The sequence below is a fragment of the Lissotriton helveticus genome, chromosome 7, assembly GCF_964261635.1.
Source record: "Lissotriton helveticus chromosome 7, aLisHel1.1, whole genome shotgun sequence".
Taxonomy (NCBI): domain Eukaryota; kingdom Metazoa; phylum Chordata; class Amphibia; order Caudata; family Salamandridae; genus Lissotriton; species Lissotriton helveticus.
In genome coordinates this window covers 1919242749-1919269100 of record NC_136068.1, presented here as the reverse complement: position 1 = coordinate 1919269100, position 26352 = coordinate 1919242749, and the positions used below count along the sequence as shown (strand labels likewise).

General features: G+C 47.4%; 1 protein-coding gene across 1 annotated transcript in view; it reads left to right on the top strand.

The window, feature by feature from the left end:
- The window catches only part of PRODH (proline dehydrogenase 1), a 264432-nt gene that overhangs the window by 59920 nt on the left and 178160 nt on the right, over nt 1–26352 (top strand). Inside the window, exon 3 of the mRNA XM_078655684.1 lies at nt 11171–11199. Coding sequence (XP_078511810.1) covers nt 11171–11199 — 29 coding nt within the window. The remainder of the gene's footprint in view (nt 1–11170; nt 11200–26352) is intronic.

Genomic DNA, 26352 nt, shown 5'->3' with positions numbered 1-26352 from the left:
CAGCTCTGTCTCCCTTGGGAGACAGCAAGGCGGCTATAAGTCTCGTTGGCAGCGCTTCGCGCTGCAACGCCAGCGAGACCTAAAAATTGTATTGGAGTTGGCAATCTAGTAAATGCAATTCTAACTCCAGTTTAGGCAGGATAACTGATGACTTTTTAAATATCAAGGATGTTGCACTCTGTGAATCCTATCTTGACATAATTCAGAAACCCTTTTACAGGGCCTTATACTTTAAATTTAGGGTTGGAACATTCCAAACATCCTCTTTTTGCCCACATTGTGACTCGAGTAGAATCAATGGCTCATATTATGTTTGAATGTCCGGCATATAAATCTCTGAGGAACTCCTGGCCGAAACCGATATGTAGAGAGCTGGGTACTAGATACCATTCTGTAGTGCTGTGCATTTTAAGTCTGACACCAGAGTATTGTATGTATGTAGCCTGTCAAAGTTCTTGAGATGGGCCTGGTTCATTAGAACGAAAAAGCTAAAATAAATTGATCTTTTTTTTTTTTACTACTATTAATTTTATTTTTTGACGAAATCTGTGCACTTCAAATGATAAATTGTAAGAAGTTAACATGTACTTGATGGTAAATTAATTTTTCTATGAAGCTTCCCACGATATAAATGTACTGATACATGTTTATGCTTTTAAGATATGTTTTTATCGAAATAAAGCTTTTTCATACTCACTCGAACCAGAGAAGTAGCGGCAGCACTGTGTAGAGGACGTATGTGAGAAGTTGGCCTGATGTGCAGTGTTCACTATTCTAGTGATCTCTATATATCAGTCCAAACAACCCTTATTGATGATTGGTTGTAAGTCAACCTTATAGACCAGCTATCCTAGTAGCGTGGATACGAGCAGTCTAAGGCTAAGACTCTAGAGGGCGTGTTAAGCCAGCTGTTTTACCATCACATTACCCCTTGAACACCCAGTGAAAGGACACCACACAAGTGTTATGAAAATAAACAGTGTATTTATTAGAATCACAACAACCCTGTACTCTTTATGAGGACAGGGTGCTAGGCACACAACAAAACTCTTACGAAAATACTTAAGTTAGCACGTTATACACAAATGCCCGAGGGGCACGAAAAACCATATACTTTAAAAGTGGAATGCGAATTACTAGCAGGTAAGTAACAGTTCTAATAGGCTTTGGAATCGCTAGGACTGGACTAGGGAATCGTTAGATTACTACTAGGAGGCCCAGGGGACTCGGGTGCAGAGTGTGCACTCTCACGCGGGATGCGGGACAAAGTCTATGGAGGCTAGTAAAGGCAAAGTTAGGGTTCACGGGCGAACCCGACCTGGTAGGAAGAAAACGACAGTGGATCCTGACCCTAGGATAGTGAGGCTATGCTGGGACACCGAAGTGCCGAAGTTACCTAGCCCAGGGGCTGCAGCTGCATAGGTCTGAAAAGACGTCGGGGATCTCGTTGCCGGACCAGGAGCCTGGAAGGAAGAAGTTGCTGGCAGGCGACCAGTGAAGAAAAGTTCGATGGATCCAAGCCTGGATCAAGGAAGAAGAAAACCTGAAAGCAGAGGGGACCAAGTTCTTGAATCACTAGCCAGTGATTCAGTGGGCACCAGGATGGCACCGGGCGAAGTCACCGCAGTCAGGTGAGTGGGCGCTGCTGGGCTCTGCAGTCTCTCGGACCAGGAGGCGTTGTCGGCGACCAGGATGGAGGTGCGAGCTGTCCCACGAAGGTTCTTGCTGTCGACGTCGCTGGACCCAGGATTGGGCAACAAGTCTTGGCAAATGCAAGGCCCACGCGGTGGACCTAAAATGGCGTCTTGGGCGGACCAGGAGGGTCCAGGGTACTTCTCCGATGGAGGGAAGCAAGGGCCAGTCTGGAGCAACCAGACCAGCAGCATAAATGTCGTCGGGCGTCGTCAGGAAGGCCACAAGCCAGCGGGCTAGTAGCCAACGCGGTGAGCAGTAAAAAGCAGAAGGGCCCCACGCAGATCGTGGAGATGCTGGGGGGCTGCTCTTCAGTGCTGGAGCTGCTCAGGGTGGGGGCTTCTCGGACCCCAAAGCACTCACCAGGAATTCACTCGGCGGGCTTGCTGGAAAGAAGTCGTGCAGTCTTGCAGATGGCCGGTCCCTTGAGGTCTCGTCGCACCCACGGTTCTCAGCTGGGCTGTAGAGGTGGGTAGAGGTCAGAGGTGCCAGGGAAGCCGGTTCTCGTCGAGCTGGGCAGTCGGATTCCGGAGGAAGGACTTGCAGCAGACCGCAGTGTTCTTTAGATGGTGCCTGCGGATGCAGGGTGACTACTCCTTAGTCACAAGGGAGAAATCTTAGGAAGAAGTCTTGAGTTCCTTTCGCAGAAAGTAGTTTCAGGATTCAAAGATGATCTGATTTGGAAGGGGGCCAGTCTCTACCTTTATCCTGTAAAAAGGGGCTGGCACGCGACTAAGTCCTGCCCTATGGGTGGGACTAGGAGGGGGGTGGTTACACCCACTTCCTTGGCGGGCTTTTCCCCAGCACAGGGTCTGGAGTGACCCTGGAACTGGTTCCAGCCAGCCTATGCACAGTGAGCACCGGGGTGCCACGTGCAGTCACCTTCCTCTAAAGCCCTGCCTACCTACAATACACAAAACCCTGTCTGGGACGGTGCTGGCACCGCCCCTGGCAGGAAACCCTTTGTCCTTATCTCCTGCTCTGGGAGGACTCCCAGCAGCAGGAGGGCAGACTTGTGTCTCGGTGGCAGCATCCATTTTGTGGATGCTAAGGCTCTGTCTGACTTTAACCGGGGTTAGGGGTTACATACATGTCGTGTCCCTCTAGAAGGGTGGAATGCTAACCCCGTCGCCAGAATTGGCGAGGGGTTAGTATTCCAATTCGTATGACACCTTACTCGACATGTTTTGATAAAGCGATACCAGAGTTGGCACATAACCGCGAGGATTATAATGCACTTAAGAGTATATGGTATGCGATATCATGGAAACGGCTAAGGGATGGATCCCGAAAGCCGCAGACAGGCTCAGCTCATGCCAGAGCACCATCTCACACGATTCCAAGCACACTGCCTTCAGGATTGTTAAGGCCTGCCATAGGAGTGACTGATAGGAGATCTGTGTGTCCATTTTTAGGGTTAGATATAGGTATACTATATCTAAAGCAAAGGGTGATTACACCACCTTGCCCCAGCTGTCAAGCAGCCAGTTGTGTCAGATTTGGATGGCCAGCCAGGGGTGGCATAATACATGCTGCAGCCCCTGGTAGGCCCTGGGTACACCTATGCCCTGGGTACCTAAGGTACACTGTACAGGGACTGATAAGGTGACTCAGTATCCAATTTAGATATGTACCTAAGGTACATGGAATCCATTTTACAGAGAGAGCAGTAGGCCTGGGGCCCTGAATAGCAGGGTCCCAGGTCAACTAAGTCAGAAAACCAGCAAAACACCAGGCAAAAAGTTGGGGGCAACCATAGTCAGGGATCAACCTTCCTACAACGTACAATGAGGAATTACCACTCGAACCAGAGAAGCCGCGGCAGCACTGTGTAGAGGACGTACAATGAGGAATTACTACTCGAACCAGAGAAGCAGCTAGCAGCACTGTGTAGAGGACTTAAAGTGAGGAAATACCTTGAGACTGGAAAAGCAGCTAGCAGCAAGGGTGTTCAGGGTAGAAAAAAAGAAACCGAAAGCAAACAATCGCACGGCGATAGCAAAATGTTGCTGCGTATAGCAAAATGTTGCTGCGTATAACTCAAACGTTTCTTGCGTTTATCCTCTGAATCACACTACTGTATTTAATTCCAGACATGGTCAGTTTGACAGTGCCTGGAATGTGGTAGCTTGAGAGATCACAAACTATTGCATTATGGGAGCATAACGTGTATATGAACTGTGCTGATGTAAAATGGATGAAGCAACTGCAAACTGGATTGACATTTTTGTAATCGCAGGCATGGAAGCGATACAAAATTAATTTCAAGCGGCAATGCAAAACCAACAAAAATGATTATCATTTCAACCATCTCTGTATCGTTGAGGTTTCATTTAATATTCATAGTTTGCTTTTAGATCCCAGCTGTCCATTTAGCACAGCATTCTCATGTCACACCGTGATTCTGGTTTACAAGGTGCTGACATTTCTATAGGAGGTGCTCTCTTTCATGCGGAAGTTTCCATAAAAAAAACAGTATTCAGTTACCGACGGGATAAACAGACGAACGTGCAATACCTCCATCCTGGAAGAAGGGCAAGCTCAGTCTGCAGACTTTCGAATCTAAGTGCATGAACATTACAGAGCCATCAGAATGCCAAGGCTATCGTAGTACTTCAGAATGTTGGTACAGCAGCTGAGAACATGAGTATAAAGACTGACTTCAAGGGAATGACCAGATCCCGCCGCATGGTCTTTGTCCAGACCTTCTTTTTAAAGACGGCCATCTCTTACCAGGACAAGAGGCTTGCCGGACCTGGTTCTGGTGCCAATGGATCCGCTCCTCTCATTGCCTCGAGTTGTTTCCAAAGTGCTTGTTTTTGTTTTCTTCTGGCTCTTAAGTTGACAGAAGAACCAGCTCGAGCTCAATGCCGAAAAAAAATCTTGATGCATTATTGCAAATTTAACAACTCTAATCCTGGGGAAGAGAATGGTCGCTGCTAAAGCCTCTGTCGCTCATTGGAACACTGGTTCCATCGTGCTGTTTCCTTGCAGATATGCAAACACACACCGCTGCTTGTTCAGTTCCAAATGTCTCGTTCATCCTTCTACTTATGTTGGACTTTACATCGTTCTTCCTTCGCTGCAATCCGATTCTGGGAAAAAATCAGATGCGTGATCGCATCGACTCTCGCTGCCACTCTACATCCGAACTAAGACCGCCAAAGAAGCCAACAATATCGCATTGATACAACACCCAGAGACGAGGTGCGCATCCAACTGCTACTGCGCTCAGCACACAACGACGGATATGATCGAAGTGAACATTACAAAATGCTGTAGATAAAAATTTGAAATGTTACTTTTTTTCAAGCTCATCTTCGCTACCTTTTCCTCCCCTAAATTTCCTATGTTCTTTTTTTAAGTGTGTTCCTTCAGGTTATGCATGCTGCTATCTGCACATCACAAGCCAGCATGCCGCTGTGCTGTGGGACCAGCACCATGTGGAGAGTCCTGTCCGGGAACTGGACTTGGCAGCCCTGGTGGTCCACCTTTTTACCAAGGATATACAATAAATATTTGTGTACTTTTTAAGCAAAGCCCATGCACCCTCTCTAGTAGCTGGAAATAATGTCCTTGCTTAGGAGGTACATGTGCACCGTTTTCAGGAGGCGCATGTGATTCTGTGCCTCAGACTTGAGCTGGATGGCAGCAATATTACTCCTTGGCAGCCTCATTCTGAGCTGATTCGACTCCTGCGAACTCCTCAAAAGCATACGACATGCCTTCATAGCACAAACCGTCTTGGAAAACCAATTTCATTATCTTTTCATTCACTCTGCTTCCGGCCCTGCATCCTGAATAACGTTGTTTAAACCTAATAAGATATCTACTGACACTGTTCCTTCTTCCCCTGGTTAGTGCCACTGGCTATATGTGCTAAAGTGTAGAATGTCCCAAAAAACAACCAAGATGCCACTACTGATGAAAATTTCAAACAATTAAATGAATACTGCAAGGATAACCAAACCAAGCCGCCCTAAGCTCATTAGTAGCCTTTATTTTCAAGAATTCAAAATGTCTTCAATAGAGAAACACATACAGGGAACATCTTCGTACATATAATACAAAAATCATGTAATAAATACCTTCACACACTACAATTTTCAATCACTCCCAATACTAGTACAAACACACTGTCACATTCATTCTGTCTGCAATCAAACACTCCCCACATTCATCACACACCACAAAGTCCTTTTTGGGCCAATATGACTTATTCAACTTAAATGAAGGCCCTTATACCCACCAAACAAAGCAATAGTAAATTGTGATTTAACTAAATGCAAAGCACCATGGCAAATAATGGTCAACATACAGTTTCTATGTTCGATCTACAAATTATCTTCAGTGTGCCCCAGACCCTAATCACAAAAATTCTACATCCAATTGTTTGGTAGTGTAAATAAAGAGGTCTACGCGTTTCAAACCCTGATCAATACTGGGGTTCTCATTGTAGGAGAGTAGAGTCTGCTTCCTATGGTCACCCCCACTTTCTGCTTTTGCTTTACTGGTTTTCGACTTAGATGTGGCTGTGGGCCTGCTAATCAGACCCACAGCCCAGATGCACTCTCTCTAAATTCACACCATGTACTGTAGGTACATCCACAATTGGGAATTGGTTCACCTTATCAGCCCCTGTAGAAGTGTACCCTAGGTACTCAGGGCTGTAACCAAGGCCTACCAGGGGCTGCAGCATGTATTATGCCACCCCTGGCTGGCCACTCAAACTGACACAACTGGCTGATCACTCAGCTGGGGCAAGGTCGTGTAATCACCACTTGCTTAGGTATAGTATTCCTATATCTACCCGTAAATATAAACACACAGTAACCTATAAGTCACTCCTATGGCAGGCCTTAACAATCCTGGAGGCAGGTGCTTGGTTATGTGTGAGATGGTGCTCTAGCATGAGCTGAGCCTGTCTGCAGCTTGCGGAACCATGTCCTTTATAGCTGTTCTATGATATTGCCATACCATATACTCTTACGTGCATTATAATCCTCGAGGTTGAGTGCTAACTTTGGTTTGGCTTTATCTAAACATGTCGTGTAAGGTGTCATACGCTTTGGAATACTACCCCTCGCCAATTCTGGCGACAGGGGTAACATTCCACCCTTCTAGAGGGAGAAGACATGTTGTTGCTGACTATCCCGGTTAAAGTTAACCAGAGCCCCAGTGTCACAAAATGGACGCTGCTGCCACAGACACAAGTCTGACCTCCTGCTGCTGGGAGTCCTTCCAGTCACGGAGGTTTGGACAATAGGTTTCCTGGCTGGAGAGGTGCGAGCACCACCCCAGACAGGACTTTGTGTATTGGGACAGGGAGGGCTGAATAGATTGAGACACTGCCTGGGACACACTAGGTGCTCCATGCATAGTCCAGTTCAAACCGGTGCTGGGGCACTCCAGCCCCAGCTCTGGCGCGAAACTGGACAAAGGAAAGGGGGTGTAACCACCCCCCTTTCTGGTCCCACCCATAGGAGGGACCTAGTGAGTAAACCAGCCCCCTTTAGTTGTATAAAGGTAGGAGCTGACCCAGGAGACCTTAGATTAATCCTGGAATCGACTTGAAACGAAACTCTGGACCCTTCGACATTCACCTGAGCTGAAGACTGAAGAATCTCCCTTGTGGCCAAGGAGTGACCACCCTGGGCAACCAGGCACCATCCAGCAACTCGACGGCTTGCTTTGTCCCCGTTCCCGCCGGAACCCGAGCACAGAGCCCGACAAGACTTTGACTCCCGGACCTCTCGGACCCCACTGCACGACTCCAGCACAGCTGAGCCCCGTGGAAGGCGTCGGAACTCGTGGAACCAGGCAACTTGGAAAGTCTTCAACTTGCTAACAGCGCAGCTCCTGAGGCATCCTCGAAGCTGTGCCCTGGGGACTGAGACACCCCAACACCGAGCTCCACCTGCACCGAAGACCAGCCCTCCACACTCCACGAGATCTGCGTGGGGCCCTTCTGCTTGTGTTCTGCTCGACGCGCTGTCCCGGTTGCTGGCCAGTTGGCTAGTAGCCCTGTGACGACGATCCTTTTGAAAATCCATCGCTGGTCTGGTTGCTCCAGACTAGCCCTTGCTTCCCTGAAAAGGTGAAGTACCTCAGACCCTCCTGGTCTGCACCAGAAGCCTTTTGTGTATCCTGCGTAGGTTGCCTTTGCTTAGGCTTGTTGGCTCCGATCTTTAAGTCGACCCCTCCATCTGCGAGAACCTTCGTGGGACAGCTCCTCTCCAGCACCTGGTCGTCCTCGACGCCTCCTGGTCCACGTGGCTGTAAAGACAAGCTTCACGACAGCACCTGATTCCTCCTCGATGACGTCTGGTTCCACCTGGTCACTGGCTAGTGACCTAGACTCTGTCTCCTCTGCTTTCAGGTCTTCTTCAACTCCGATCCACCCTTGGATCCACCCCGGACATCTTCCTCCTGGTCGCCTGCAGCATCTTCTTCCAAGGCTCCATAGGAATCAACGAGAAAACCCGACACACTTTGACACCTATGCACCCGCAGCCCGTGGGTGAGGTAAAAGCGTGAGTACCTGTTTGGAAAGGAAAGGGTATACTCATTGGTGCCTGGTTCCCTCATGTTTGAGCAATGATCTCATTTTACACTTTTTAGTCAATACGAGGCATACCTTCTCAGTGCGGTGCCTCGGCCCTGTAGGTAATGAAAGGTGCCGCATTTTCAAAAGATTCCCTGCGTGCCAAAATGCGTGAGCACCTATTTGGAAAGGAAGGAGTGAATTAACTGGTGCCAGTTTCCTTTACTTTGTTTTCTGCAAAGGTCGCAACCGTACACTCGTTAAACAATACGAGGCGTACCTTTTCAATACGGTGCCTCCGCGTGGAGTCTCATTCGATTATACTTCCCCTCGCCGTGATTATTTACACAAGCTTCCGTTCGCTGTAAATAGAAAAGACGCTCATTACTCCCCGCTCTGGTACTAGAACACGGTATTTCATGGAGCCGATTACCAAATTGACAAAGCTTACCAAAATCTTACATTGGCTGTTGTCTGATTCCGCCATCGATCCAGGCAGTTGTTTTCTGGTATGACAGGTTGTCCGACGCGCCGGAAGATAATCCCTTCTGCGGCGTGTCGGGAATTGTAGTTTATGGACGCAGGGGCACGTAGAAATAGCATGACGTGTTGGGAAATACAGTTTCCCCACAACAGCAACCGGTGCTATAATCACCATTTCCATTTTCCATTTTTTTGCATTTATGTAGCGCGTAAGTCACCTGAAGGTCTCAGTGCCGAAGCGTAGCATGGCATGCCGGGAGAGGTTGTTTGAAACCAGACTACGTTCTTGTTTGCACGGTTGCTCAGAACGTGTAAAGTATATATATATATTGAAAGCATTGAATAAAACAGATGGAACTATGTTATATATAGAATAATAAAACGTGACTGGAAAGGACGCCAGGACCATTGTATGACTCATAGTTGCCCGAAGGGGAGGGAGTGTGACACACTTATGGTTGGTCGGCGTTATTTTTGTTAAAAATACCTACTTGCTAATTGGGCTAGGGGAAGAAGGATAATGCCTGCAAGGATGTGTATTACAATTTATATAATTCTGAAACTTCATTCAAACCTGACACAGCAGTGTCAAATGTTAGTATCAGCATTGCTTTTTTTTGTGATAGCTTCAGATCAATGTCTAGGATCGCGTTCTACTTTAAAAATTACTGTCCACCGAACATCACCCTCCATGTGGGACTTTTTTATCCAATGGTAAACCAAAGAAGCGGTTACAACTGCATTCCTAAAGCGGGATTTGTGCTGAGAGATTCCCCTGGTGTAACAAACCCACCCAACAGACAGAGTTAACCTAATGGGCCCAACTGAGGAGCAAAAACATAATTCACTTGGAAACTGATGACAGAATTGTGAAAACGGAACTTGCCGCTGTGGTGAAAACCAATAAATGGGAAGTGCAACAATCATTCAAACAGGGGAAGCAAACTACAGAGGCAATGCTTTTGTGATTCTCAGGCATGCGCAGTAAATCAAAAACTATTACTGCTGGAAGCCATGACACCACCAGCCCCCATTGAATAATTGAAGTGAATTGCACCTTTAGATATGACCATAGATGGGAAGTGGTGCTGTTGCTACACATTCTGTCCAGCAAGCAAGTATAACACTATATGCACCAATGTGGCAAAACGCACACAACCTCAACACCGCAACATCCTGCAACCCACAATCCCTGGAGAACACTGTAAAAACACAATGGATTTGTGCGTATGCCTTTTGGGTATCTGGAAGCTGCTTGCTGTCTCATCTAATGTGCAAATTTGAAAAACAGTTCAAAAAAGTTGTCACAATGTTGAAGCACTGTACACATGTATGTTGCGAGAATGTGATATAATGCGCAACTAGTGCAGGTTCATGCATGGGCCTTCTGGGGAAGCCAGTCATGTATATAACAGCAGACATGATGTATGGGTCAGAAAGCCATGGGACAAGGTACACACTAGGAACAGGCTGGAACAGACTGGGATGCCCAGAGGGGAGGAGGGGGCATCGCACGCGTTGTGCAGGAGGAAGGTGTGACGGCCAACAAAAGCAGTCAAATCACCTCCGCTGAAACGAGCACTGGAAAGAGGGTGAATTGCGGGGAATGGACCAATAGAAAGCCATCATTTTATAATGGCACAAGAAAGAACCAATGGCAATTGGTGGGTGTGACCAAATCCCACAGAAGAGATACAGCAGGTCTTGCAGACAGCGCATGCGCTGTTGAGGTTCAACCTAAAAAGTATCCGGCTTTGCTTAGAAAAGATAAGGTAGGGAGCCTGAACAGCAGGAGTTTGGAGCCCACGGCGGATGAGACCCTGCAGCCAACCCCCACTGCACTTGGTAATGTTATGGGTCCTTCCATCTCAGCTCTTGCACCTTTCCAATTATTATTATTACGTTGAATTGCATGGTTAGGGGTGGGTTGTGGTAGGTGTGAAGTTGGAATGCATCACTCCAGTTTTGATTTCATTGCTCTTGCTTCCTCTTTAGTTCCATATTCAGTTGATTGTATTGCTTTTTAGGGTACTTGTTCTTGGAAAGCCAGTGTGTCTGGAGCAGAAGTTGTATGAAATAGGATTTGTTTTTGCACCGCTCCCTGCTACTGTTGCGGTAAGGGACACGCAATAAATATATCAAAGAAATGAACAATGAATCCAATACGATGGGGCTGATTTATTAATTTTTCCAAATTGAAATTAAATTTTAAAAAAAGCATAAGCCACTTTTTGCAGCTCTGGGTATGGACGTCTGATAACAAGCGTGCAGGCCTGTAGTAGTACAGTTGGTAGTGGGTTTAAATGTACTCTGCCGAGTGGAATATTGTTTTATTTTGGACATTAAATCTCCCATCTTGTGCCGTTTCTCTTCAGCCATGATTTAATTAGATCAGAACTGCTTACTTAAGTTCTAATTTCCTTATTTTTTTCTGTTTTACTTCTTGATCAGGTCGAGCACTTCGGAAGCTGAAAGAGAAGGTATGTTCAGAAGACCTCTTTTCCTGTTTGTGTGCTTTGTTTTCTCATATTTTGAGTTTTCAACATCACAAATGTTAGTGACCTTGTAGTGAAGTCAGCAGCATCGTGACTAGAGCAGAGATGGATTGTGGATGTTTCGTAAAGTGATGATGGTGTTGAGTGCTGCATACATACACGTGTCCTGCCCTCTCTTGATTGCGCCTTTTCATCACTCCTTTTGGTGCCCTTCTGTCTGTTGTCCTCCCTTTGTGCCCTGGAATGTTGTCATTGTCCAACTGTGAGCTGGACCTTGGTCTCCCCGGGATATCTAGTTTTCAGACATTTCAAAGTTTGGTAGGTGTTCCTAGACGGTGGTCGAGCCCAGGTCCAAATTCTGTAGTTACCAATTGCTACATAAAGAATACTTTTTCGTAACCAAAGTTTGATGTCTGCATGGCGCTTTTTAGGTCTTTTCCTGTTGCACGAGCTAGGCCCAGCCGCTCAACTGAAATACGTTTTTTTTTTTTAAAGAATTCAGAACTTTACCACACAGAAATGTGGGGAAAATGATTGATTTTAGCCAAAGCTTAAGATCTGTAGGACATTATCGGTAAAAACAAGGAGCGTGGTCCATGCAATTTACTCCCCAGTGTGTTCAATTTAAAAAACACCCCAGTACAACTGGTTGGATTTTGGCACACGCCATAGAAATGGCTTTAAATCAAATACTAATAACAGTATCAAAATATTGATCCCATGAATTACCAGTTGTGTGAAGTAAAGCCAGTTGAAGGCAACAACCACTTTATGTCCAGTCACATGCCTTTTATGTGCCACACACATAGCCATTCACATAGCTAACCATCAGCCCAAAATAACACTCGCATGAACAGACCGCTGCTCTTCAAGGACCCATCCAATTCATACACCCACAAGACTCCAACACCAAGCACGCTAACACTCACCTCGTTGTCGCAACGTCCACACAAGCAAACCGCTACACTCATACTGCCTGCCAATAGCCACACATACCCCTAGGTACACAAAAGTTACTACATACATACCGCCAGCCAGTTAGAGTGGTTGATGCTGTCATCTGTGTCATTCCTACTTTGATCGTTTGCTTTCTACTTACACAAGTGCTCTCTGAAAACAAGCTAAGGTAAGCTTTGACACTGTTTGTGTCTCTCTCACTTTGAGTCCTGACTAATACTGGACAGGTGCCTGGTACAGCTTTACCCATGCCTCAGAGTGGGAGCCTGCTTCGGTTCAGGAAGACGTGTCTTTCATACCCCTTAGTGCTCTCACTGCTCTACGTCCGACTGCTTCCAGTGTGTGGACATTGTGAGCAGACTAGAGTATCTGCCACATTCTGACAGGGGATGAAGGTGGCTCGCAGGCCACGGTCCTACCGATGTGCGTTGTGGGGCTGATCTGATCTGTGGGTCACTCTTACCTTGACTATCTACGTCCTACCTACGTGAAATCCCTATGAAGCACCATGAAAACAATTGTAGACTAAGCTGTGACTACTACTTCATGTGTCTCATTCAGAGTCCTAACTAATACCATACATGTGCCAGATAAACCTTTTCTAACTCCTCCTCCTTAGACTGAGGACGACTTATCTTTCATGTGCCTTTGATGCATTTATTGTGCCAAATCCAACTCCTTCCATGGTGTGGGAATGAGTTTGGGGTGCCTGAGGGTGCACTTGTGGCTCATTCCTCAGCCAGCGAGCGCATATCTGTATTTGAACACTGGTGTAAACCTGCTGGGGCAGAGACTACTAAGGTCCCTAAAGAGCATTTCCTGAAAAACTAAGGGCCTTAGGATTTGGTGCACAGGGTGTATTAACTGAAATACACTTGTAGTACATAACATCCGTCACGTTTCGACTGTTGATGGTCAATAAAGAGATGGTGGCTCAAATTTAATTTAATAAGAAAGCTTTAGATTATGGGGCTTCTTTCCAAATTAGATGCAACCATTAGAAAGGCTATATAGCTAGTAAAGTAATGGGCCATGGAAAGTATGTTTCCATGGACAGCCATTTAAAGGTAGATGCTAACCTTTAAACTTTGTGCTACACCTAATTAGGTTCCCAGAACATCTTTTGTGTGGTACAGAGTGAAGCAATTTGGTAACAAAACAAGCCAGGCAGAGATTGGCACTTAGGGCACTCATTTCTGCGCTCTTTCCCCTTTTCTGGCTGAGCGCAACCTTTACATCAGCCATATCGGTCACTCTTTCTCTGTGTCAGGAGTGCTGTTGGCAGAGTGCCAATCCTGCAGCTCCGCACAGTCCTCCAAAACCAATGAGGCGGAGGCTACTGCTTCAGCAGACGCATGACTTTCAATAATGGCTCATAAAGGCAAGAACTCGAATACCTTCTCCCCCGCTGTTCTGACAATAGACAACATACATATTTGTGCTGAGTAGATGGACTCCTACTTACCACAGAATTGTATGTTGCCGAGTGGATCTGGTGGGAATCCAGCTTCGTACACAATGTGCAAGTTTTAGGCTTTGCCTCGCCCATGTATTTGTTGTGTCAAGTATGCAGGTGGGCTTCTGCCAAATGACCTCCGACCATGAATGGAGATGTGCTCTCATCGCGAAGTGCAATGAGCACAAATACTTATTATTTGTGTCTCTTGTTGCCTCAAGGAATAATGACTCCAACTTATCAGGGTGTTTTCCAACGTCATAAAATGAACCTGAGCTCAACCATGGGAGCCTTGGCACAGAGCAGACCTGCTTAACTTGATGCCATGTGTAAAGTATTTATGCGGAGCCAATACAGTGATATGGTCAAGATAGCAAACAATAGAAATCCCAAACCAGATTAGAACAAGAATTGCAAAGGTAATAATCTTGCCTACGCGAGAGCTATTGGCTCGATCAGTGTTTTTAGCCATATTGTACAGCAGTGCAGCTGAAGGGAAAAGACAAATACAAAAGATGGCGCAGCCAGAGCTAGACGCATCTTATTGCTTTTAAAAAAAAACATTATTGCTGGCTGTGCAGGAGGAAACACGAAGGTGTGGAGGGAAGCAGGACTATATACATACTTACACTGTGATATATGTAAAACCAGCATTTGCAATGCAATAGGTCTCGCATTTGTGAGATTTTGAGCTATTGGCATTGTAAATGACAAGACCTTTTATTTACGTTTTTTAAAACTTGCAATGATAAGTCATTTCCGTTTACAATAGCAGTAAGTCAAAGTGTTGAAAATGCGAGACCTATTGCATTGCAAATGCTCATTGATATAGGTAAGAGCACGACTGGAGCTGAGCTGGAGTAGAAGCTGGAGCAGAGCACGAGCCAACTTGTAGCAGAACAAGAATGAGCAGAGCAGGAGCGAAGAACCCCACAGCAGAAACAAGTCGAAGGATTGGCGATGCACTGGCGCTCTGATCAGAGGCTAGGACAGGGACCACCTGACAGCAAGTGTCTGGGGTCTGAAGAGGACCCACATGTCAAGGAACATGTATGAATGGTGTTGTTTGGTGGCCTTCTTGGAGAGCCGCCTCGCAAGAGGAGAGTTGGATGGATGCTTCCCGCTAGATGGCCCCTTGCTAGACCAGAAACACAACAGTAAAGCCCACCGCCACTTTGAAGTTCTGAGTTTCCTGCAAATGGTGAGAATCTGAGTGTAAAGGAACTGGCGGCAAATAGACGGGAACAATTGACTACTTGATTTATTCTTTCCTACTAAGATATCAGCACAAATATGACATTTTAGAGGCAGTACAATCTGGCACTTAAGTGGAGTGAATGTAAGAGAGTGAATGGAGGTCTAGCAATCAGAGTTTAAAGCCTGGGGATGGAGCAGAGAAGACTCTAAAATACTGCCTGTTGATATTTGAGATGCTGTTTTCCTTACTCTTTGTTATTCTTCACCGCTCCTCTTCATGCCCTTCCTAATTCTGTCACTGAGGGCATGGTGTTTCAGCACAGTTCAGGTGCCATATTAAAATGTTATTTCAAGGAGACATTATGAGCAGGTTGATGAGAATGGTAATGTAGCAACGTAATGTGATTGCACTGTGGTGTCTGAAAGTGTTATTCTGTTGAACATCGAGAACCTGTCAAAGTAAATACACAGATGCGATAATGAAAAAATGTAATACACAAGTATAGAGCTGAATGCTTAAAGGCTGAGCCTGTCCTACACGCTGCACAATGATTTACTAAGTACAGTTCTGACTTACTATAGTTCAAATTAGGACAGGATTTCTTAAAGTAAATTCTTTAAGGTTTTGTGGTACAAACTAAGTACTGTTTTGAGGCAACATTCGACAGATCATCCTTGTAATATGTATCTGAATGTTTGCAACAGCACATTGCTACTTCTCGCCAAAATCATGTTTTTAACTCCGCTAAATTACATTCCAAAATTACCATGAAACATTGTGCGATGCCGATATTTTGAAGTCAAACATTTACAAGTGAAAGGAGTGTCTTGAGGGCAAAACATGAAGCGAATAAAATGTTCTTTACCAACTTAGCATAACAAGTCTGAGGGCATAGCACTGTAGAGGGAACATAATGTACAATTTAATGAAGTGTGAGCGATGCAGGGAATGGGTGTGGCGGGGGATGATCACAGCTCCGCAAAACCAGGGTTGAAAGACTCCGAAAACTAATAGTAAAGTAACAATATATTGCCCATAAGTGAAGAAATAGTCGATGGGGTATGTACACATTTAGAATTCATTTAACCCTTTAATGTAACACTTGCCCAGATGTGAAAGAAAAAAAAACGTGGACGATTTGTGAAAAATGAGCACGAAGGAGACCACCATGTCCGTCCCCTCAGGTATAACCTACTCATTCAGACGCTGTGGCCTGTGGAGCAAGACCTGCTTATGCCACACTCTGTGCTTTAATAGTCTCCAGAGGAATATTAGCCCTGCACACACTTGTAAAGCCTCCTATGGGAAATGGAATCTTTAACCGTGATTCAGGCTGTTGGAATGCAGACCACTGAAACCACGCCACAATCTAAATACAGCATACCCTCAGCCAAACAACAAGCATTGGCATAGCCAATAGGTCTCGCCTTTGGAACCTTATAAGTGTTTAGCCATGCAACAGTTGATGTTGTTGCACCAAGGATATTGTGCTGCATAACTAAATACTTATGAGGTCCCAAAGATGAGACCTATTGTCTACGCCAATGCGTGTTTCTTTTGGGAATCTGGTCACCCTACCTCTGTATGAGAATGGTTTCAGGCCCTGCAATGTAAAACAAGCCCCAGCGCAGGCTGCCCGAGAGACTGACAGCCCTCGCAGGCCTTGCAATAGTCAGCACAGCTCCCTGTCAATGAGAAATCTGAGCGCAGAGATTAGTGTCTGGCACTGCCTCCTATCTTCAATACGGCCCGGGCCTTGGTACTAAAAGTTGTCCTGCAGGAAACAAACATTTCTAGAGCTATCTAGTCACATTTGCATGTAAATGGAATGTCATTTATGATTTTTAATTAAAAAAACGAGTTTGAAATGGTCAGACTTGCCCGTTTGTCTCATTTGACCCTGTGGTCGACATACCGAGCAGCAGAAGGCATACTGTACACATACCCTTAATGCACAAACACCAACAAATCACCTCCTGTCACTTTAGGGCCCCTTGCTCCCCTCTCTTCAGATGTAGAAAATACATCCAAGCCGCCTGTAGTGTCTGCTGGCGTTTCATGCTCCCAGCCCTTCCACACCAGATGAGACAGCCAGGAACCCTTGGACCTCAAGGCCCCATGGCACAGAAACAATATAACGTTTTTTACAATGATGATCCGCTGAAATGGGCAGGGCCGGACTGGCCATAGCGGGCACAAATAAAAACATAAGTACAATGACCAGGGCCATTGGAATTATGTGGCAGTGGAGGGACAATTTGATTGACACCTCCCCCTCCAGTCTTCATCTTAATGTCACCGACGTGTCCAACCCCGTCCCCTTCCATCACTTGCCTCCCTCCCATCTCATGGAGGCACCTGTTGCATCCTGCTAATCCCCTGCCCCGTATTCTGCCCGCTGCAGTCCCGTGTCATGGTCGCAAAAGTCCCCTCCCGTGACATTGCTGCTCCCGTCCCATGATCGGGTCACTCCAGCTCCCCTGTCTCAGGGTCGTGCCGCTCCCGTCCCATCACAGAGTTGCTTCCGTCCCATGATTTGACCGGTCCAGTACTGGCCGCTGCGGTCCCACAGCAGAGCTGCCCGTCTCATGATCCAGCAGCTGCCGTTCCATGTTACAGCTGTTCCGTCCCCTGATTAGATACATGCAGCTCCCCTGCCTCGAGGTCAGACTGGTCCAGTCCCGTGACAGGGCTGGTTCCGTCCCATGATCGCACAGGTCTTGACCCTTGGGAGCTCTGCTCCCGTCTCCTGTCCGCCTATTGACTGACCTACCCCCGGTCCGAAGGAGGATGAAGCGCGCTCCCGGGATCTGCAGCGCGTGAGGGGGGGGCGAGCACCAGCCGCACTGCCATGGTAAGCTACATGCTCTGTGTGGAGTGGTGACTGACCGAGAAGGGGGTGGGGTGCCCCGGGTGATGGTAGGGCAAACTATCATCTGTTCATGACATCTAGAAAGCAGGGATCGCTGGGAACCGCGAGTGCACACATATAGCGCTGATTGCGGTGGTCACCGCCTCTGGGTGCTGCGTAGCTAGTCTTGGTTATCCAGCATGACTAGTGGGCTAGAGAGTTCGTTGAGTCCTTCAGGGCATATAAGGGCTGCCTTTCTGAGGGTGAGAAGGTGTCTCTTCCACCTGAGAAACAGGATAGAGTTCGTTAGGCGGGGGGTTGGGGGGGTGGGGAGACTCTCCGATAGACCAGGGATACAGTCACGGTGACCTCCTCAGGTTAAACACTGCGCCGACCCGGGGGGGGGGGGGGAGGGTGTTGGGTGTATGGGGTCCGTGCATACTGCTGTGAAGCGTTTGGTATCACTGAGCCCCCTAGTGGGCACGCGTCACCAGTTTGCAGTCACCCTCAGGGAGGCAAGTCCTGCTCCCAGTGGGTATCAGGGTGCACTGATGAGAAGCGTCTTACAGTTCCATAGACAGTTCCTCAGCATGGGCTTGGGGGTGGGGGGATGTTGTATCCGAGGAGCGCCTAGAACGGATGAGAGCCCCTCGGGAGATACCTGTTTATCAGCTGGGATGTCCGGATGCCCCACCTGAGAAGTGGCTCGTCAAGAGATACCTGTGACGTAGGTCTTCCCCAGCTTGTGTTTTGGGCTGTCTCACATGGCTGGTGCCACAACACCCGCTGTAGGCAAGACCACCTCAGCCTCAGTTCTGCAGATGTGTGCGGCGCGCCATGGCCACAGTCACCAAGCTGACCACTGAGGCAAAGACTGGTGCACTTACGGTATATTGGGTATCCAAAGTATGGGCGGCGCACGTTGATGACACGCTGACCCATCTGAGAGGCAGGACTTGGTAAAAAATGTATACCTGAGGACTGGGGAAATCCCATAAGAAAACGAGAGACTCCAGCACTCGTATGCCTCCTACAGCGTTTCTTAGCCTCCCCTGGGGCGGGACTTCCGCCTTCTGGGGGAAGCCCGCGCCCACAAAGTGACTGGACGAGAAGGGCAGAAGGTGGAAGTCCCGCCCCAGGGGAGGCTGTGAAACGCTGTAGGCACGTAGGAGGAGCAGAGGCCGCCGATGCAAGTGACGGAGCCTGTAGCCCGCTGAGTGGGGCGGGTGGGGCTTAGTTGTAGTGTGTGTGTGTGTGTTTCGGTGCATGCGTGTGTGTGTGCACGCATGCGTGAGTGTGGCTGTGTGTGCGCACGATTGAGAGAGGCTGACTTGCTGTTCACAGTTTCTGGGAAGCACGTTCACAGAACAGAATATGCTCGTGCCCTGGTCTGTCTCCCTTGAGAGGCATCATGCTGACAATAAGTCTCGATGGCGGCAGCGCTTCGCGCTGCAACGCCTGGCGAGACCTAAAAAAGCATTTCAAATGCACCAACGCTTATTTTCCTTCCTGATTATGGACCCAGCAGCAACTTCTATATGAATCCCAGAACTATGTGGAAAGGCTTTGGCAGTATGCAACTGCAACAATAAAATGCTGCTGCAAAGCGCACAGAAAAAATTCCAACAGTAGGAGGCATATACCATGTTTTTTTTTCTCCCTGGGGCTCTGGGATCACAAAGCCCCACATTGTTCGGGATATTTGCTCTGTGTAGCTTCTGCAGGAAGTGAGATGAGTTGGCTCCGGTTTCAGAGCCTGTAGGAAAGTGGGTTTCTGTTGCAGTGACCCCCCCCCACACTTTTTGCCAGACTACTGTTGCACTTTCACTTGATGTGCCCTGGGTCCCTGCCATTCAGGTTCCCAGGGCCTGTGTTCTTTCTCCCAAACTACCCCAATTGGCATTTCTGGCCCCTGGTAAATGGTACCACAGGTATCCAGGGCACTGTGACCAGGGAAGATCTCCAAGGGCTGCAGCACATTATGCTAGGGACTTATAGGCAAGTTAAATAGGTAAGTCTGGAGTAAGCCAATGTAACCATGCTTAAAATGGTAGCCCAAGCACTTTACTTCTGTTTAGCAGGAGTAAAGTTCAGAGTAAACAGAATAAATAACAAGCATTTGCAATGCAATAGGTCTCGGGTTAATTAAGTTTGAGCTATTGGTATTGCTAAATATTGGAACACCAACTGAAATAAACTTTTTTTGGTGTTGCATTATTTAGCAATGGCAGCTGATTTAGAGGTGCCATGCTCACACTGACACCACCACTGCCATGCTCACACGGACACCACCACTGCCATGCACACACGGACACCACCACTGCCATGCACACACGGACACCACCACTGCCATGCACACACGGACACCACCACTGCCATGCACACACGGACACCACCACTGCCATACACACACGGACACCACCACTGCCATGCAGACACGGACACCACCCGTGCTTAATTTGTAAAAAAAAAAGTGCCAGGGCTTTCATTTGTAAAAAATTAAGTGAAAGGGCACTCGTCAGGAGGCTACTGTAGTTTGTCATACACATTAGGCGACTTTGAGCTATTGGCATTGTAAATGACGATGACTTTTATTTATGTTTTGGTTTTTAAAACATAAATAAAAGACCTTGTCATTTACAATGTCAAGACCTTAAACTCTCGTTCATTTACAATGCTAATAGCTCTAACTTTTGCAATGCCGAGACTCTGGAGGGGTAGGTGTGAAGCCTTGTACAACTACACGCTATAAAGCACTATATTTTAACTTGTTAATTAAACACTGATTATTAGCGGCGCTTCCCGCTCACTCGCACCTAAGCCCGGGCGCTTTGAACTAGAACCAGACTATCTGTTGAGGGTCACTGTCGCACCTGATCGAGGCCTGGGAGAGCCCTGGAGAGCTCTGGTAACACTCACACTAGGATTTATTCACTTGAGAAGCCTCGGGTGAGCGGCCACGTGTACCCGGAAATAGATAGGGGACGTGCTCGCATCCTTACGTACGTGGGTTGGAGTGGGGGGGGGTAGGAGGTCTGTTCACTGCGCCCAGTTAAGTCTCAGCCTGTGGCCTCTGTCGCGCACTTGCGGGTGTATGTAAGAACAATAATATCAGTGCAGCAGACTATGTGCTCACTTGTGACAGTCTAAGGATATCCACAGCACGGCGGTAGAATACGACCACACCTGCACCCATCGTCTCTCCGCCTGACTCCCTCCCTCTAACCGTGGCTTAACGGCTGGAGCGGCCGATTTAGAAGCTGCTCAAACATCCTGTAATTCTGGGCACATCCCTTAATCTCCCCGTGCCTAGAAATGAATGTGCCCGTCTGTGATGCAACAGGTGCTCTTGTAAAGCGCGCTGGTATCTTCGTGTCGAGCTCGCTCTATACAAAACTGCAAAAACAAAAAAATCTCCCTCTTTCTCGGTCTCGTCTCAAGACCTCACTGTGGATTCTCTTATAGCTCTAGAAATGTATATATTCACGTATGAACGTCCCTACGCGTATCTGCCTACTTATGTCACCGTTCTTGGTCTTTCTTTCATCTTCCAGCCTCAGACTGATCTCCGTTACTTCTAGAGAAATGTATACGTTCTGCGTAGCTGTCTACGTATATCACTCTTATCCCACTCTCTTTCTATATATATCTTTCTCTCGTGTGCCGACCTGTGTGGTCTCCCGTACATCACTAAAAATCAATACTTTGCTTTTATGACAGTCACCATATCTTCGTACTTGCGTCACACCTGCTCGCCACTCTCTCCTCTGAACTTGTCACACGTAGGCAATGCCCTCTTTTGAATTTAAGTATTTGCTGATCGCCAACATGCACAGTAAAACGAGATGTCCGGCGGAGTTTAATCTAAAGTAAAAGGCCACGAGTGAATACATTTACAAACACTCCGAACTCTTTTCACACCGGCTGCCGTTTATATTAGCGCGTTTCTGGCGGCAGATACATGTTTTTGTTTTTTTTAGTTTGGTTTAACAGCCTCCGCCATAACTTTGCTGAGTCGCTTTGGCTGCCTCGGATTGCTTAGCACGTATTTTGTTAGAAAGACAATCATTTAGTGAAATTCATATATGAACGCCACAGCTATTTTTGAAGCCGCAAATGTTGCAGTTGTAGATCTTCCTTCCAAACACCTCCTTTTGTTTCCATTCCGACTAATAAAAGTCCATAAATTAGAGTGTGGCGATGTTTCTCTTTAAACGCTGAATCCAAACGGTGCGGCAGAAGTTCAAGCCGACATCAAATGCGTCGAAGCAAGTACATTTTCTTTTGTGGCTAAAGCATCCTGGGATATTTCAGGTGCTGCCAAATAGGTAGAGAGGTAATTATGCGATCCGGTGCAGTGTCTCGCCCCATGCGCACGTATCTGTTTCGAGATTGTTGCTAAAATATTTTGGAACGTATTTTTATAACGATTCGGCAACTGCAAGCTGAACGAACACCCCTTTGATTAGTAATGGCAGACAAGAGCTGCTCCAGCAACAGGAGGAGGGGGCCAGTCAGGGAAGCTGTTATCAGCGCCGCGCGCCTCTCTGCAGACTCCCCCTGCATTCCAGAGAGGCGCGCGACGCGATCCGGACTGCCATGCAATGCTGTGTAGACAACACCTGGCCGCGCGCACAACGTTATCCTATGGGAAAACGCTGCGCGCGGCCAGGTCTTGTCTCACTTCGGTGTTCTCAGACTGCTGAGACGCCGACAATAGTTCTCTGGCGAGAACGCGCTTTTCAGCGCGTTATAGCCGAGACCTAAAAAAGCCAGCAGAAATGGATTCCAAAAAGAGATGGAAATATCTGGGGTGGCCATGAAGAACAGGCAGGCTTGCAGTACCGCTTACCTGAAAATGACAGCAAGCAGTTCATTGTAATATATGCACTGCTATGGCATTTTTGGAGCTTCTTAGAAACAAGCTTGTGAGGGAATCCTTTGAGGTACCTTTGAAATGTACCGCAAGTCCTAGTATCAGCCTTGCACAATTTACTGACCTGCTGTATGGAAGTTACAGCATAAAGGTCTTCAATTGTCTCAAGGAAGGCCTCCTCCAGAAAAAGATGGAAGCAGTCCAAAGGCAAAATAATTACAGTATTGACTTTATATCCAACTGAAGGAAAGATTTTGTGGCTGCACTAAATTGGGATGGGGTGCCAAGTGAGCACTTTCCCAGCCATCATCGTGGTACCTTCCTACACTTCCAGTTGGGCCACCCTGCCACTGTCGCTCAGCTGCACTCATTGTGCTTTACAAGGGGCATCACAGCTGCCATGGATGGGATCCCCAGGATCTGGCGTAAGTGTCATTGGATGGAACACCACCGCACTATCACCCTCTCCCTCAGATGCTTTCTCTGTACCAGATCTTGCCTCAACGGGCTCATCCGTTATTAGATTGGAGTCTTGGGCAGCAGTCATCCAACAAGATGGTATCTATTTTAACAATCTAAACTTTTCCACCTAAAGTTCAATGTCCTGGGTAGAAACCAGAGCTACTCGTAGAAATATTACTGCCCTGAAAATGCTGTCTGCACGTGTGTTCTATGAGCTGAACGTGAGAGCGCAGCGCCGTGCAAGTTAGCGTAGTAATCCAGTAAGACAATTGCCCAGTTAAAAGGAAAAAAGGTATTACGTGTCTCCACTCAGCGATGCAAAAAAGTTCTCCAAAGAAGCTAAAAGAGAGAAAAATGATTATGATGTGGAACTCTCACAATAAGGCAAAAAGCGTGTACTGCCATAGTTGTCCTGAACATGGAAAGACCTACTTTGTCTAAGGACGTGCTCCTTGCGAACAAGTCGAATGCTGGTGACTCCGAATGAAGTTCATCATGGGCACCATGTGCCCTCGCTTTTGTCCCCCAGAGCAGCAGTGCCAGCACCCTTCAGCCCTTGATTGTTTGCATCATTCACGTGTTGCTTCTACCCACCACAGCATAAAGCCGTGTCACCTGACTTCAGTCATTGATCACCTGACCATAGCCATTGACCACCATACCCGCCACCGCATACATCAAGGGGAAGTGGGTGAGTCCACTTCAGCCATTAATTATTTACTGTTTCATTCACATTTTGCTGCCACCCACCATAGCATTCATTGTGGGGCAAAGTGCCAGCCGACTTAGCCTTCGGTCAGTGGCTATGCTGCCCAGAGGGCTACACAAAGACTCGGTCCCTCCAGTGCAATTAGGATGTGACCGCCAGCCTGGCGGTCACATCCTCAATATTTAACATTGCGGCGGGTGCTGCTTGAAGCAGCACCCGCTGCAAGGTTAAATATGCATGCTTAGCATTTGCATGCACAAAGCAACAGGCACCGCGCGGTGCCTGCCGCTCCGTGCACGCAAATGCAAGGGGGGTATCATAGGTACCCCCCATGTGCACCCCCACCCCCTCAATCACCCTGGGGGCCCGCAACGGGCCCCCAAAAAAATCACCGTATGCCTTTCCACGGCGGAGAATCCGCCGCGGAAAGGCATCTATTTTCTGCTATCCGAATATGGCCGGCGGTGTCTGATAGACACCGCCTGCCATGTGTGGAAAAGTAAATTTTGCCATGTTCTGTGTCCCTACGTGTTCCCCATCTTATGTTGTATGTGCATGATTAATATGCATATGTATTCCCCATGATCGATTAAAGACGCAATTACAGTTGTGTCCATCTCTAGTATGCCAGTTCCCAGTTCTCGTGAATACTACGAATATCAGGCCTATGTAAAGTTACGTTGCCACGTTTCTCAGTGTGCACGTTATTTCATTGTAAAGTCCCCGTTTCTAGGCCTCAAAAGGGCCCGGACACCAGATTCAACTCCTGTCTCCTGAGCCCTCGCTGAGGAGCGATACAGCCCCCACCTGTATCCTCGACCCTTCACTTACTTCCTGCCTCACAGTGCCCGGCTCAGCCTGGCTCTGCCTACGAGTCTGCCAAGAGTATGTTATGATTCTAGTTATCAGTCCAGCCCTCCTTCTCTGCATTCCTAAGCTACTGAATCGCATCAATAGTTTCCGTCATCGTCTAGCCCTTACGTCTCCATGTAAGAGAAATACTGTATTTATGGTCATTTAATATTCTTCATCACGCACTACATGTAGAATAATGCATGCTCCAGTCTTAGAGTCTGTTAGCCTCTCCCCTCCTGACTCTTAGTTTATATCAACATGTTCTCTAAACATCAGATACTAGATATTGTTTAGGCACATGTCGCCCTGACTCTCCAGACTCCAGTCTCTGCTCCTAGTACAGAGTTCATAGCCCCCAGCTTCTCCTAGTAACACGTCATTGTCAGCTTGCGCGCACCATTAGGTTAGAGGTCCCGGCTCCTTAGGTAGCCCCCTCCATGTTTCCGCCCCATTTATGACATATTCTGTTACGTTTACATCACATGTCTATGTATACGCCTCCTGTTACACCCACTTTCACCCTTATCTTTCGCGACTGCTATTGACCACACCCACTGCTCCGCCTATTGTATGTATTGTAATGCAACTGTTTTAGTATATATGCTTGTGTACTGTTATTAAAGTTAGCGCGCTCATCCCAGATCCAGCCCCGGCAGCTGCCGGGCTCTGCCATCCTATTCCTGTGCAGGTTGTCCTGTTCCTGTCCTTTATGCTGTATTAAACCTGCAAACTCCTACTACCTCGAATCTTGACTCTTATTTATTGAGCTATCTGTTATTACTATGTCCAGTCAAACCTAGATCCGGTATTATTTATTTATATACCACATAATGGCGCCCGAATAGGGACTTGCCCTTTCCCCACGCGCCGGTGAAGCCACGTATGCCCCCTGACCCTCTGCAGCCGTGACGGAACCATACCGGCCACGTGCAGATATTTCTGCTTCAAGTATCCCTCAGGCCCACGGAGGAGACGGAGGTTGCGGTCCAGCATCCAGACGAGGCGGTGGAGGAACGCGGCGAGTCCCGACCAGAGCCCAAGCCGAGAGTCCAAGGTCCGAGGTATCCGGAGGCCCACCCGTAACAGAAGTCCGAAGTCCGTCTGTCCGGCGTCGAAGCAGTCCAGTCCAGTCCGAGGCCTTCCGTTCTTGCTGCCCGGTGAGTACCGTTGCTAGGGTAGTATCTAGACAGGGTCAATCTAATTGTCTCTGGTCCGTGGGGTTTGGTGGTACACAGATCCCAAAACGAAGTGTCCACTTCGGTGGATGCGGGTCCTGACGTGTCTCTTTATGAGACCGGTAAGTTTCGTACTGTTTCAGCAGTGCATCTAGTCTCTGTTCTAGCCAGTTCTGTTCTCGAGAAAATTCATGTATTCTGTTTTCCGTATTCCAGGTAGTATTCTGTTCGAACTGTTATTTTAAATGTTCTTCATGTATTTTAATGTCGTGGTATGAAAGTGGTGTACTTATCGTGTTCATTGTGTATTATATTGTGTCTAGATTACAGTTCCGTCATGCCGTTGTTCTCGAAACTACGTCAGTTAAAAACCAGAAAAGGTCTGTTAGAAGCAGCAGTTCCTGTCCCGCCTAGGGACAGTCCAGGTCATTTTATGTATCAGAAGCATGGCATAAGTGCCATATTATATCTAGATTTATGGGTGGAGTACACCAAACAGTTAGAAGAAAAGTATAGATGGCCCGTATCGGGTACATGGGATGCCGAGTGCATCATGCGAGTAGAAGAAGCATTATGGAAAAAGAAAGCCAGACAGTCAC